Raw genomic sequence first — 14856 nt, forward strand, 5'->3', positions numbered from 1 at the left:
TCAATGGCTATTAGCCAGGATGGGCAGAGATGGTGTCCCTAGCCTCTGTTTGCCAGAGGCTGAGAATGGGTGACAGGGGATGGATCACTTGATGATTACCTGTTCTGTTCATTCCCTCTGGGGCACCTGGCATTGGCCACTGTCAGAAGACAGGATACTGGGCTAGATGGACCTTTGGTCTGATCCAGTATGGCCGTCTTATGTTCTTCTGTCTAAAAGTAATTAGTAAATAAGGGCTGCTTACCAGTTTACAGAATACATAACATAATATAATCTTTTTTTCTGAGTTGTTACTGTTGTGCAAATAGTCCAGCATTGCACCAAGGGTGTGGGGCTGCTGGATGGGCTGTAGTTTACATGAGATGTTATGCTAAGATCGTGACCACTTGTTTTTCAATAGTAACAGCATAAACCCAGGTATCCTTAAAAAAACTCCCCTTTGGGTAATTGCATTCTGCCTCCCAAATACTCCCTTTGGTTTAACTGGATGGTTCTTTATTTTGTGTCTTAATTCTTTACATATTGTGGATATGTGAAAGGAGCTTAATAACAAAGATAAAATTAGTTCTCAGCTGTCCTGTTTCTCTTCACTGTTAAGTGGCTAGTCAAGGTGCTTTTGATTAAAACTCTTATAGAAAGGTAAGATACTAGGTGAATAACCTGTCATTTGGAGGATGAATGATAATGAACATATAGAACAGGGGTCGGCAACGTTTGGCACGCGGCTCGCCAAGATAAGCACCCTGGCGGACCGGGCCAGTTTATTTACCTGCTGACGCGGCAGGTTCGGCCGATCGCGGCCCCCACTGGCCGCGGTTCGCCTCCCAGGCCAATGGGGGCGGCGGGAAGCCGCGGCCAGCATATCCCTCGCCCACGCCGCTTCCCGCCGCCCCCATTGGCCCGGGACGGCGAACCGCGGCGAGTGGGGGCCACGATCGGCCGAACCTGCCGCGTCAGCAGGTAAATAAACTGGTTCGGCCCGCCAGGGTGCTTACCCTGGCGAGCCGCGTGCCAAACGTTGCCGACCCCTGATATAGAACAAAAGCCTACCTCATTTAAGTCAATGGGAACTGGATCATGCTTGTAGACAGCAAATCTGAGGAAACCTAAGATGATTCTACAATAGCAAAATTCAATTTAATCTCTGTGGAAGGATGCTAATGTGCCTGATCTGATGTACAGTTTGACTATGACTCATTGCTCTGCGGGGTCATAGTGCCCACTTCTTCTGGATTGTAATTATATATAACTGTATTTTAAAGTCCCTTGATTTTAAGGAACATCACAGCTCCTTTATCAATTCTAGAGGTCCTCTTGTCTCTTCATTTTAAATTAAGACTTCACCATTAAAAAGCTGGTTAAAGAACAGCCCAGCTTACTGCTGTTCTGTTCATTTTAGTTATCTCTGAACATTACTGTGAAGGGATCGTGAATCCACATTCTCCTCCCTTGCTTCACATTTTGCCTCAATCCAGTCTTGAAAAAAAAAGTGAAAGAAAATAAATTATTTTTAAAAATTAGCCTTTGATTAAATACAGCAGTTTAATCTTTTCTTATTTATAGAATCCCGTTAAACTCATGTGAAATCCTAGTACTCTTTAGCATTCTTACATTGGTAAGAATAGATTCATCAGTGTTGGAGACTGTGCTTTTGTAACCCTGACAGACCCCGGTTGTTGGCAGGCAGGATTGAACCTAGGGCCTCTGGAGCTTAGTGCAGGAGCCTCTACTTCATGAGCTAAAAACTATATGGCTTTTAGCTAAGGCTGTAGAGCAGACTCATTAATCTCTAAGTGGTCTCAGTGCCACTAGAGGAGCCAGAACACCACACCCAGAAGGTGTGTGGGTTGCACTTTCAGGAATGGACCCTTTAGGAAAGGCTCTCTTTTTTCTTTCTGCTTTGTTCCTGTACAATTGTCTTCCTCTCCTCAGAGGTAGTGGTACACAAGCAAATCAGCCAGTCCATTATAACATGGTGTGTTTGAAAAGTAAAGGGCTGTATCTGGTTAGAAGGGTAGTGATCTGCTTTTATTTATATAGTGCACTATTAAAAGCGGTATTTAATCTAAAAGACCCATATGGTATCTGTAACACTTCTTGGGGATACCTATGGTTGTGAGGCACCTTTCTACCATCTGCTCTTAGTGCAAGGAAGTCTTGTCTGTACCTGCTAGGGGTCAGCTCCCTGACTTCCCCAGCAACACAAGCTCTCCCCATTCAGCCCAGGTAAGCAATAGGCGCACTCCATCCCCTGAGCACACCGAGCATCCCCTTGAAGTGTCTAGCCCCTGTTCCACTGGGCACTCACAGAATTCACAGATCCGCTACTCCCAAAGGAATAGTACACACCAGCTTACCAGTTACACCTTATACCACAGGTCCACTTAACAGACAGCATTTAAATTTGTGTGCAATGAAAACATGTAAAAGAGTATTTAACAAAGAACAGAGATTCTAGAAGAAGCTAGCAGATACTTGCATAGCCTGCATGTAATAGCAGGAATCTCCACACCAACTCAAAATAGGTTGACACTGAGGGGCAGACTTGGGAAGCAATTATTAGAACCATGCTTACACAGACTGAGTGACCCAATACCCACTCATACGAGGTGAGGGTCTAGCCTAGAGGCTAGAATAGCAGTCAGGACAATGGCCCAATAGTTTGGAGTGTGAATTCCATTCCGCAACGCACCCACCCCTATATTCTTTGGACAGAGCCCAGTGAATCAGTTACTCTGGATTCACTTGTGTAACTGAATGAAAAAATTGACCAATCATTTCTCTAACCTGCCATTGCTTGGGGCACAGGCAGATGGAAACAGTACATAGTAGGTTAAGTGATGATCAGAATCAAGGGATAAAACAACTTCCCCTAAAACAGCAAAGAGTATTAGGGAGATTGATAGGAAACAAATGGCAATTAAGTTTTACCAGAAGGACATATAGAAGAATAAAAATCACATCAGCATATAACAAGAGGCAGACAAAGAAAAATTAGTAATGTGCAGCATGTATACACAGGTGCTTAGCAGCCAAAAGATAGGTCAAATTTAAAGGCCTTCAAGAAGCAATGTGCTATACCAGGGGTCAGCAACGTTTGGCACGCGGCTCACCAGGGTAAGCACCCTGGCGGGCTGGGCCAGTTTATTTACCTGCTGATGCAGCAGGTTCGGCCGATCGCGGCCCCCACTTGCCGTGGTTCGCCGTCCCGGGCCAATGGGGGCGGCGGGAAGCCGCAGCCAGCACATCCCTCGCCCGTGCCGCTTCTCGCCGCCCCCACTGGCCCGGGACGGCGAACCGCGGCGAGTGGGGGCCGCGATCGGCCGAACCTGCCGCGTCAGCAGGTAAATAAACTGGCCCGGCCCGCCAGAGTGCTTACCCTGGTGAGCCGCGTGCCAAACGTTGCCGACCCCTGTGCTATACCAATCCAAAGATAATCATAACAACCACCCCATTTGGCAAACATTCCATTCAAGTAAATGGGAGTTAATTTCTTTTATATTTCTCAGAACTAGAACCGGTCTTTAATTTAAAAGATAGCTAAAAACATTTTTACACATAATGCTTGTGATTTTTTAACAACATACTCATCGGAGCAGTGTTAATGTAAATCTCTGCATACTAGCTATGGGACAAGTCAGCGATATGTCATGAATGTAGTACTCCAGCTTGTGGATGAAATGGAAGGTGGCAGCTGAAGATCATTTGTGGATAATGAGACATGTTCTGTACTTGCAGGCTCATAATCAGCACGTTTGTTTGCCATAGTTCAGCCTAAATATCAGTGCACAGTCAGCTATATACTATCTCACAGTGTAGAATTGGACTTGTCAAAAGAAAACCACAAATGAGTGACAGGGAGTTATGCCTGCATCCAGGGGCGGCTCTATGTACTGTGCCACCCCAAGCACGGCAGTCAGGCGGCTTTTGGCGGCATGCCTGCGGGAGGTCCGCCGGTCCAACGCCTACGGGACTGGCGGACCTCCCGTAGGTATGCCACCCAAGGCAGCCTGACTGCCGCCCTCACAGCGACCGGCAGGCCACCCCCCGCGACTTGCCGCCCCAGGCACGTGCTTGGTGCGCTGGTGCCTGGAGCCGCCCCTGCCTGCATCCAGCCGGCTATACGTAGTAAATGCTTCCTTTGTATCTCTCCCCAGTGTGAAATCTTATTTTAGGCAGTTTTGTAGCACATATCCTTGTCCCATCACCAAAGACTATTATAATTAAGAAGTGGTTGGCACGAATTGTGCGTGATCTAATTACGCACAATCACAACATTTTACTTATAGTTTCTTTCTTATAGACAGTATGCCACAAATCCCTAAATATATTTCTTTTAATCATCTAATCATCAGTCCATTTATGTAACATTTCTGACTTTTATTGCAATAACCTAATGACACTGTTCCTGCAGATATCCCCCTTCTGAATCCAGATTACCTGTAAATGCTTACAAATCAGGCTTAACCGCTCATTTATGTTCTCCTCCAAAATTAAATGACAAAAGAGGGTGGAGGATTACTTCAGATAAAATCATTTTTGAGCCTGGAAATATTTTTACTCTCTCCAATTTGTGAAGTTACTTTGTAAGTGCACAAGCAAAACTATTAAATCTCAGTATGAACAAAGCTTTTGTTCTAAACACAAGAACAAACAGCCAGATTAGGTTCAAAGCTGAACGCTCTGCAAAAAAGGGTTGAAAGGGTAAACCTTCACTTCCTGTGTGGGTTTTTTAAGTGCTCTTTACCCTAATCAATTTCAATGCCTGATAATTATACAGTCCACCTCCAACACACCAAAACACAAGGCCTATTGTACAAGATGAAGACCTATTGATTCCTTACATTTCGTATCATGCCTCCAGCAGTGGCCAACACCTGATTCTTAAGAAGTAGTTGCAAAACCCCATATTGTATACAGTCAATTGTATAATGCTGCCTGGTGACAGAGGCTCCTTCCTGACCTCTTCAGGCAAAAAGGTTTATGCCCTGAAGCCTGAAGTTCAGTTGCTCTTAACACACTTTACATAACGGCAAGTGTTATCAATGGTCTGAAAACGAAAGCTGCATGCATTCGGGGTGTTATGTTTTGTGTGTCAGGGAAGCAGGCGTGGTGAGAAGAGAAGGGAGTGGGCTCAGAGAGGCAGGCACAGTGGCTGGGAAATGAATAGAGCAGCCAAGCTGAGCAACTAGCACAGGATGACGATGCGCTTCGGGGTAGGGGCAGGGTATTAAAAGATGCTCAAGAACACAGCCACCTAAAAGAGCATCTGATCCTGGAACGGGATTCAGGGCCTCCCTCCTCCCAACTGCTCCATCCCCTTTTTCTCTTCCATTCTCCTTCCCACCACTCCCCTCCCCAGGGCTGAGGAGAAGGGGAGCAGGAGGGGCCTCAGCCCAGGGTGGAGGGAATGCCTGTAAAGTCTGTATATCTAAAGTGAATGGGCGTGATCGTGCCCCACTTTTCTTTTCACGGGCCTGGCCCTCCCTACTAATGTCCTGCTCCCTCCTCTCCGCTCCCCCTTTCCCTCTAGTCTCCTCCTGCTCCCCCTTTCCCCTCCCCCTCTAGTCAACTTCTCTTAGGGTGACCAGATGTCCCGTTTTAAAGGTACAGTTCCATTTTTGGGGACTTTTGCTTATATAGGCGCCTATTACCCCCCCACCCCGGCCCGTTTTTTCACAGTTGCTATCTGGTCACCCTAACTTCTCTCCTCCCCCAATACCTCTGGCGAGGCCTCGCCCAGGCTGAACTACATTCCCCACAATGCTCCCTGTTCTCGCGAGAGCTGGGGAACGCTCGGTGCCAGGCGCGGAAGTCCCTGTAGCTTGGAGACGGTGCCGGGGCCTGCCCGTGACTCACTGGACCGAGCCGCCGCCCGCTATCATGGCCGAGACTGACCCCAAGACCGTGCAGGATCTCACCGCCGTGGTGAGGGGCCCGGGCCGGGGGTAGGCCTGAGGCGGCGCAGCGGGCGGCTCTGGGCTCGGCGTTTACCCCGAGTGGGGCCGGGCCAGGAGTCCTCCTAGCTGCGGCCGGCGATGTTCCCTGCGCAGGCCCGGAGCACCGAGAGCGGCCCCAGCGCCGGCCTCTGGAGCCCGAGGAGGGCCCGGGGTGGTGGGCAGGGAGAGGGGACAACAGTGGGAGGGGCAGGGAGCGGGGGCGGCAGGGGAAGCAGTGACTGAAACCAGGGGGCCAGGGAATGCCCGGTGGGGGGGGACCCCATTAAATCAGGAGCGACTGTATCATGTTAACCCTTCCGCTCCCTGCCCCCCGTTATACCAGGTGTGGAGACCCAGGCTGTGCTTGACATCTCAGGGGCATTCAGGGAAGACCCATTTCTAAGCACCCGTCGTCCCCCCCCTACTTGAGATCTCATCACCGCATTACAAAAAGCATCAGATCGAGAGAAAAGGGATAAAACCCGACTCCTCCCCCCCAGTATCAATCTGGTACCGTTCATTTGGCACCACCCATTAGCAGCACTAATCCTCAGGCCTGCCCCGCTGAGGGAGCCATGGTGGGGAGGGCAAGTTACCCAAACGCGCACAGGGGCTTTGGTGTCAAATCCAGGATTACACCATAGGCGTTCCCAAACCATCCCCCTCTGGCTCCTGTAGCTCTTTTTGGAGGGGTGAGGGAGGGGTGCTGGATTAGACATTGGTTTGTGCCAGCATTGTCCTTGCTGTTCTTTTGGGGACACCTCAGTGTGATGGTTTCCTAAAACCCAGGTGTTTGGCTCCCCCCCCCCCCCCATCAGTTTAATTGGTATCACAGGGCTCTTGCTAGGTGTCGAGCTTCAAAAGTAGTTCAGAGCTAGTCATGTAATTTAAGAACTTTTTTTGTGTATAAGATTGAGTTGTATTTTGAAAATATTAAGTACAATTATGTTTTTTTCAGTCTTCCCTATCAGATGCAGAATGATTGTGTGGCTAAAGCATAACAATTCTGTTTTTGACACTGACTCAGTTTGTAGACCTCAGAGAAGTTATTCAGCCTCACTTTCTTCATGTGTATAATGGGGGGTGTTACATGTACAGGGCTGCTCTAAGGTTTTGTGAGTGCATAAGCCCTGAATTATTTTTGGCATGGAGTTCCCAGAGTAATTTGTTACTTTTAACATTTGATCAATGCTGTCCAAACATCTGGTTTTGTGTGAAACAAGTTGAGCTCAAAAGTGACTGCATTATGCTAAAGTATTGTAAAAAGGGATATTTTGATTCTTTTTTTTTTTTTTTTTTTTGCCCTGTTAGGTACAGACACTGCTTCAACAGATGCAAGACAAATTTCAGACCATGTCTGACCAGATCATTGGAAGAAATATCCTTTCTTCTTGTAAAATGCCTCTGATGGAGGAAAGTGTACAAATATTTAGTATATTAAATTCTAAACTTGCAAGCCAGATTTCTAAAGCTGTTGTAACAATGCATGAAGCTGTGGTCAAGTGATAAACTGCTACTAAAGTGTAAACATTACAATTCATTTTCTTTAACTCAAACTAACTTGATGACATGAGCTGTCGCATTGATGACCTGGAGAAAAACATTGCAGACCTCATGACACAAGCAGGAGTGGAAGAATTGGAAGGAGAGAACAAGATGCCTGCTACTCACAAGAGTTAAAGTGAGGGAATTGCTTATTAGCTTTCTGAGTGATATCCTGGCTTGAAATGGTAAAAATCCCATGTACTTTAAAGGGGCTAGGATTTTACCCTCTGATTTGTGAGTCAGAGTCTGAAATCCCCGTAGAATAATTCTGAAAATGCTGTAATGAAAAATTGTATTTTGTCATGCAATGAGCTCTAGAGCATTGGTTTGTTCTCTTTAGCAAAGGCTATAGAAAAACTGGATACAGAAAAACTGAAAGCTCCCACCAACCTCTTCAGACAGGCTGTTTTTTTTAAGTGAAAAGTGATGCAGAATATTAGAAGTAAAAATAAAAAAAATACAATGGGAGCAAAAATAAGGGAGCAAAGTGGTGAAACAGCTTCACATGGCCTCTGCTATTGATTCAGCCTGACACCGTACAACTAACATTTGAACAAACTACAGTATTAAATGCTCCCCTCACCATCTAATTTCATTGCCTGAAACCTGTCTGCCTCCCGGGCAGTACAACCAGTATGTGTTACACAATTGGAACAGTGGATACTCCAGCTGCTTTTCAAGCAACAGCTAAGTAAGGTCTGGCTTCTGGTGCAACAGATAAATACATTTAAAGAATGATAAAGTCCCCACTAAGAAAATCTCATGACTAATTAAGGGTGTTGCAGATCATGATGGACTGTTTGAAGCTACTATGACAATGCTCACCCTATGCATGGGCTTTAATTAGTGGGATAAATTTCATGGGCGCTGAGATTTCACTGAGTCAGGCTCAAAAGTCCATTTTTGTAATTATATGAGGGCAATTGAACATAGTAAAGTACTAATACCAATGCAAGATTGTAAATTAGCAGTGGTTTCATGGTGACTAGTGAAATGCTTTTGGAGTAGTTTCACAGCTTCAGGTATAGATCGAGATAACTTCTCTCTAATGCTGTTATGGGCACTACCTGGTTTAAGAGGTTGTTAGTCTCTGCAGAGGAGATATAGTTTAGGCTATGCTTTATCTTGAATACCAGATGAATTTCTTTTCTCAAGATGTTAAGACAAGAAAGTGAAGTGAACATAAGTCTTGATCTGGCAAGCTCTTTCAACAGAAATACTTGAGTAAAACTGGGGTATTATATTGGAATATTCATGTGAGTAAAATTAAGCATTTAAGTAAATGGTTACATGATTTATACTTTATTTGCCCCAGAGTTTAGCTTTTACTCTTAAGTCTGATAATAGTGGAATTTTACACTTCTACTAGGTCATAGGATTAGGACATGGAATCCTATAAATGGAGAAGTCTCACTTTTTCCAGTCTACTTAACTTTTTTTTAGAAAGCTTGGATGGAGCTTGACTCTTTTTGAATTCCACAATTATTGTATATCTGCCAAGCATACTTATCTAGTGAAATTCCTATTAATAGTAATATTCTGTCTTCCCCAACAGGTTGCCAATAATTTAAGATGAACGCTGGAATACACTTTTTTACAAATCCACAGGATTACGGAACAGTTTTTTGCAACTAGTGTATGTAAAAGCATTTTATATGGTTATAGAGCTTGCATTCCTAATGTATATTGTATAGCTAGATTTAGGTTAGTATATTTTGATTTGTGTAGTGTAGTTCCACACTTTTTGAATTCTTGTTATAAGGATCAATTGTATTAAACACACACATTTGATGGATCTTAACTAAACTACTGAATTTGAGTGGATTTTTTTGTGAAGACATTTATTTTTGTTTACTATACTTTTCTAATAATTTCATTTTGATGGCTAAAAAAAAAATCTAATGATTTGTCAAATTGAAAAACTACTTGTTATGTGGTAACTTAACACTTTTCAGGAGTGAAGCACAAGCTTGAAATTGAGTTAGTTATAGTTCTAGTTAGATAGCGTCAGTCATTGTACCAGTACAAAATGATATTAGTAATGTTTTTAATACACCCAGTAAGATGCTCTTGGATACTTAAGATGTCAAGCATAAAGAATCAATTTTTTACTTATACTCCTAGCATTACTTTACCTACTGTATGTTGCTATGGCTAAGAATTGAAATATGACATATGATAGAAACATCCCTCCAAAGGTAAGCAACCACTGTAGCTCAAATAGGTTATTCGTTTAGAAAGCTGAGGTGCTATTAATAAATCCCATGATGAAGGGTTTGTAATAATAGCTAAGTCTTGTAATAATATTGCAAGACACGACAATGAAACCCTGCTAGTGTATGTCCATTAGCAGTATCATAGTTGAAAAATATGCATTGAAGTAATGGTCTGTTACAATAAGGCACTGTCTAGGAAATGCTAGGTACCTGGTCTTTGAACACAAGTCATTGGCTCTCTGTATGAAACTAAGTTGCTTAGCTGAGAAGCGGAGTATTCAGGAATCCTGGGAAAGGAGGGGATCCAGTTATCAAGGTTATAAAATCCTGCTACTATGTGAGCAACAAATAGCCGGGAGTTTTAATAATACCCCGTTTTAGAAACTGTGTGTTCGGTTACCTTTCTCTTAATCATACTTTTCTTCAATTTTTACCTGGTCCTTAAATTCCATAGTCAGAGCATTTGGAAATCACAAATGTTTGTCTAAAGAACCTTTCCATACCATTTCACTTCACCATTACGAAGAAAAATGACTCTGATCAATGCTAGGATGATACTATATGACTGCTACAATACCTCAACAACTTGTTTGAGAGATTAATCTAAGCAGCCACTAACAGCATAAAGCAGATATCATCCTAGCTGTTTATACCACACTTAATGTTGGTATGAGTGCCTCTAAGTTAACTTCACTGGAATTATGAAGGCAATATGTAGGTGTATGTCATTTCTCAAAACAGGGAAAATTGTACTGAGTTCATAGTAATGTTAGGGAAATTTTGTGATTGTAGGAAATGTATACTGTACCACCAGCCTTACATTTGTTGTACTGTCATTAAAATATCTAATAAAACTTAAATGGTAACTTACAATAGTCAGATCATATGTAATGTAAAATACTGTATGTGTGTGCACAAGAGCTTTTAACTTGGACATTGTACAAATCACTAAAAGGCCTTGGCAGGGATATTTCAGCTACATTAAGTGTAATGAACAAATTATCTGATGCACACTTATGGTTAATCTAGATTTAACATCAGAATATTGAATTTATGATATGGAAATTATATCTGTGTGCTTCCAATACTATGGTAATAGGTCAAGTTAAAATTGAGTGTCATTTTAATTCTCAGATGCTGATATTTTTGTATGAAGACATTAGCAATAACCTTCCATAGGGAAAAAAAAAATCAGATTTGAATTTCCGTGCAAAAGAGTTTGTCAGAGAACTGGTATTAGAATTTTTCCTTGAAGTGTAAGTCAATTTCCTCAAAACATATTTTAGTGGAAAATTTCAGCTTAATGGACAAGTTACTATATACTTTGATAAAAAGATTAAACTTAGAGAAATGCTACCTGACCAGTGTCAATAGATAAATGTTAATCTGGAAAACAGTAATTTTAATGTTATGCAAAGGAATGCCTTTCACTCAGTTACATATCATTTTAAGATCTGCATAGACTGTTCATACTAATTGACTTACAATAAAGTTGTTCAAGATAAATCTAAACTGTGAATCTAACCAAGTAAGTTTCCTTGTGTCAAATATAGATAAATATATATTCGAGCTGTATTAATTCAGGTACAACAGAACATTTTTAATATGCAGTCTGCTTATCGGTTAAAAGTTGCAATTTCCCACTTCCAACCAAAGAATTAGAATTCTGTAGTTAGGGTTTTTTTAAATGTGGAATCCATATAAAGTAAAAATACAGGACAGGCCTTTTATGAGGTATAATTAAAACAGATCCATTATTCTTGCTTTTTCTAATTGTGGTGGGTGGACCTGCTGGTTGGCAGAAGTTCTTTTCAGCTATAAGTGTAAATTATCAAGGTTCTATTCTGCTTTGATGGCAGAAGAATCAGTTTAGCATTCGGTTTGAGCATAATCCGTCAATTTGAACAGGCACCATTGCTCATTGAAGAAAAGGCTGGATAGTTCCTCATTTATCTTTTTTGAAACATTTACCCTGAAGTACAATAAATAGGCTCAAACTAAAATATCAAAACTGCTCTGTTAAGCCCTGGGGCTCCCATTTGATATTTCAGCCTGACAACTTTATAGTAGGAAACAAAAGATGGCAAAAAGTCCTGTCACTAAAATCTGAGTTATCACTTATTTTATGAAGAGCAAAAGAGTTTTGTTTTTACCCTTATTACATTTGCATCCTGTGCTGTGTTTTGTCACACTCTTATTCACAAGTTAATTGAGTTACAAATGAAAGTATGTCCTACCCCACACCTTGCCAGGTTTAGTCTATGCCCATACAGCAGGTGTGTTGAACAGTGTGCTTTCCAATCTGTAGTTGCTAAGGCTAGTGCAAGTGTTTAGGATGTAGACTGTGCTGTGCTTATCCTTGTCTCTGATACCTCAATATTAGACTACTGTAGTGTGCTGTTGAGACTCCTTGAGACTATTTGGAAGCTGCAGCTAAGTCTAGAATGTGGCAGCTGCTTATGAAATGGAGCTTGATGTTGGGGGCAGATAACACTGGCACTTTGAACTGTACAAGTTGCCTTTGGGGCTCCCCAGTGGAATTGAAAGTATTTATAGTGACATTTAATCCTTAATTGGTTTGAGTTTGGGTCATCTAGGAGGCTTGCCTTTTCCCTCTTGCCCTCCCATCCTTTGTTAGGTTTGTCTATGTAGCTTGTATACTCTTCAGGGTAAGGACTTTCAGTACCATAATACATATAAACTAACTAATTAAATTGGGAGGTCTAGTAACTCACCATTGATGTAGCTGAGAAATAAGTAGCGACTATGCAGTTATCAATATCTGAATAAATTAAGGTTTCTATTTGATGCTAATTTTAAAAAAAAAAATTTAGTGTACAGCTTGAGATGAAATATTTTTAAAGAAATGAAGATTTAGTCAGATTAGCATTTAAATGTACAGCTTAATCAATCATCTAATATAGAACTGAAGTATTCTGCATATTTTAATATGAAACACCTCCACATATATTCCTGCTAATGACTACTTTTATAACATCACAGATTACAGGTATGCATTTCTGGTTTGATTTCTTTTACAATTCATCAATTAAAGGCAAAAGTGACTGCATACAGTAAGTCTTTCCTGATAAACGCAAAAACAGCTTAACTTAGATCTAATGCATATCAACACAGTGTGACAGGGGGGTGGCTAATACACACCCAGACAGCATTAAATAAAAGCTTGACAAGAAAATTGCCATTGGCAAACAAAAATTTTGCATGCAAATGCCATTACTAGGTTTGGGTCCAAGTTCACAGCTCCACTATATCCCCTAGCATATAAAAATATTGGACAGCCTTATATCTTAAATCTGTATTTCAGATTTAGATTTTGGTTCCTTTCTCAACATTTTAAGGGTTACATGAATACAAAGCAGTATTAGTTTTATTGATTCAGACTTACTATAATATCTATAGTCTATATTGATGTAATGTTTTGATTTAGTTTTGTTCCAACTCTCCATGCCTGGTAATATGGTGGCTTCTGCATACCACAGGATCTAATTTCAAATCTGCTTCAGTGTTTGTCTGACTCATCCTAGCAGCTAGCCTGAAAAACAGTATTGAAGCCCTACTTTTACGGATTATCCTTTAACTCAAGGATAGGATGGGCCTCTCTTGGAATCAGAAGGTTGAGAATTCCAGTTGGGATGCCATGTTTATATGATTAGCTGGTAAGAAGCTGTAACCAGGGGCCTGGTTCCAGTATATTTGACAGTTTACAATATAAATCTTGTCCTTCCCCCATCATTGATGGATTAACAGCCATTTGACTGGTGAATACTGTACATTGCTTTTATGAATCTCCTTCAAACACACATGTTGCTTAAAAATCAGCAAGAGAAGTAGACTGAATTATTTTGTTCCACATTTACCACAAATTCTGAGTGAAGGACTTCTTGTCAAAGAAGTCATGCAATCTAGAAAACCGTGAGGTTGGCAGTCTGAGATACTGATGTTATAGATGCTACAGCTATAAGAAAATGTATGTTCTCATTGCACAGCCATATTAAACAGCTCAGGAATCGTGTGTGTGTGTGTGTGTGTGTGTGTGTTCTTGTGAACCCAAGGAGGATAGGTTACACAAAATAGCATTTGCATTTGGCAAATCCTCTGGAAATAAGGAAATTATGCTTTGACATTATTTTGCTTGTAAACTTTTGCCATGGCAGAGCTAGTGTCAGACCTGTGAATTCTGGTGTGGCATTCAGTAAGGATTATGTGTATGGAAAAAAAAATCTGAAGAGAGATTGGAACGAGATTGTTGACCTTGGAAAGAAGGTAAATAAGAGGGGACACGATAAAAAGTATATAAAATAATGAATAGTCTAGATATTGTTGATTTGGAAGCATTTGTTGTCCCTGTCTCTCAACAGGGGAAAAAAGGGGGGGCGGGATATTCAGTTAAATTTAAATGTAATTTCAAAACTGATAAAATTATTATTTCCCCTCCTCCCTCCCCCCCCCCCCCCCCCCACAATGCTGCCAAGGTGAAGAATTTAACAAGAATCAGAGTGCATGGACATTTATATGGGTAACAAGAACATCCAGAGTTACAGTAGTTAATGCTAATAAAATTTTTGAAAGGGATGCAACCTCAGGCTTCAGGGCTTAAACTGAACTCTGTTAGGATGAAACCTTCATGGAAGGTAGACTATCCCTACTCTGTCTACTGTGCAGTTTCTTGCACTTTCTTCTACAGCATCCAGTGCTGGCTGTGGTCAGAGACAAGATATTGGACTATATAAAGTACAGGTCTGGTCCAGTATGGCAATTTGTAGATTCCTATATTCTCAAGGGATAGAGAAATGGAGTGTACACAATAGAAATTTTTAGGAAACTGACTATTGTCACCAACCATTTTCAACTTGTGCCAATGTTGTTCTTTGGACCATTTCCTTTCTCGGTAACGCCCAGCATTTGTGTTTAGTGTAGAAAGCGCTACTGGAATAGGACTGTAATCCCAGCAGCAGAACAGTGTCTGCCATGCACATTAAACGTCACACATACAGTTAGGAAAGTGCCAAAATCCAATTTAATGCATTAGGTAAGAGGTTCAAGTACCAATCAGCTCTGTGTTCTTAGGAAACCAGGGCACAGTACCCAGCCTGTCTGACTCACGAAAGACCTTCCACCCCCCAGCCTCTGCTTGA

The 14856-nt window shown here is 41.8% G+C and overlaps 1 protein-coding gene across 1 annotated transcript; it reads left to right on the forward strand.

The window, feature by feature from the left end:
• The first annotated feature begins 5792 nt into the window (after positions 1-5792).
• Positions 5793-10567, forward strand: HSBP1 (heat shock factor binding protein 1). The gene is made up of 4 exons (XM_065416355.1): positions 5793-5928; positions 7251-7317; positions 7501-7620; positions 9040-10567. The coding sequence occupies exons 1-3, from the start codon at positions 5884-5886 to the stop codon at positions 7617-7619; spliced, it is 231 nt and encodes a 76-aa protein (XP_065272427.1). The 5' UTR covers positions 5793-5883; the 3' UTR covers position 7620; positions 9040-10567.
• The last annotated feature ends 4289 nt before the right edge of the window (positions 10568-14856 follow it).

This window comes from Emys orbicularis, chromosome 14 (assembly GCF_028017835.1).
Source record: "Emys orbicularis isolate rEmyOrb1 chromosome 14, rEmyOrb1.hap1, whole genome shotgun sequence".
In the NCBI taxonomy this organism is placed as follows: Eukaryota; Metazoa; Chordata; order Testudines; family Emydidae; genus Emys; species Emys orbicularis.

Excerpts from the sequence above, each read along its gene's own strand:
- HSBP1 (XM_065416355.1), top strand. The coding sequence starts at position 5,884 with ATGGCCGAGACTGACCCCAAGACCGTGCAGGATCTCACCGCCGTG. Across the intron at positions 5,929-7,250 it reads TGCAGGATCTCACCGCCGTG|GTACAGACACTGCTTCAACA; the intron begins GTGAGGGGCCCG and ends TTGCCCTGTTAG. Across the intron at positions 7,318-7,500 it reads TGACCAGATCATTGGAAGAA|TTGATGACATGAGCTGTCGC; the intron begins ATATCCTTTCTT and ends ACTCAAACTAAC.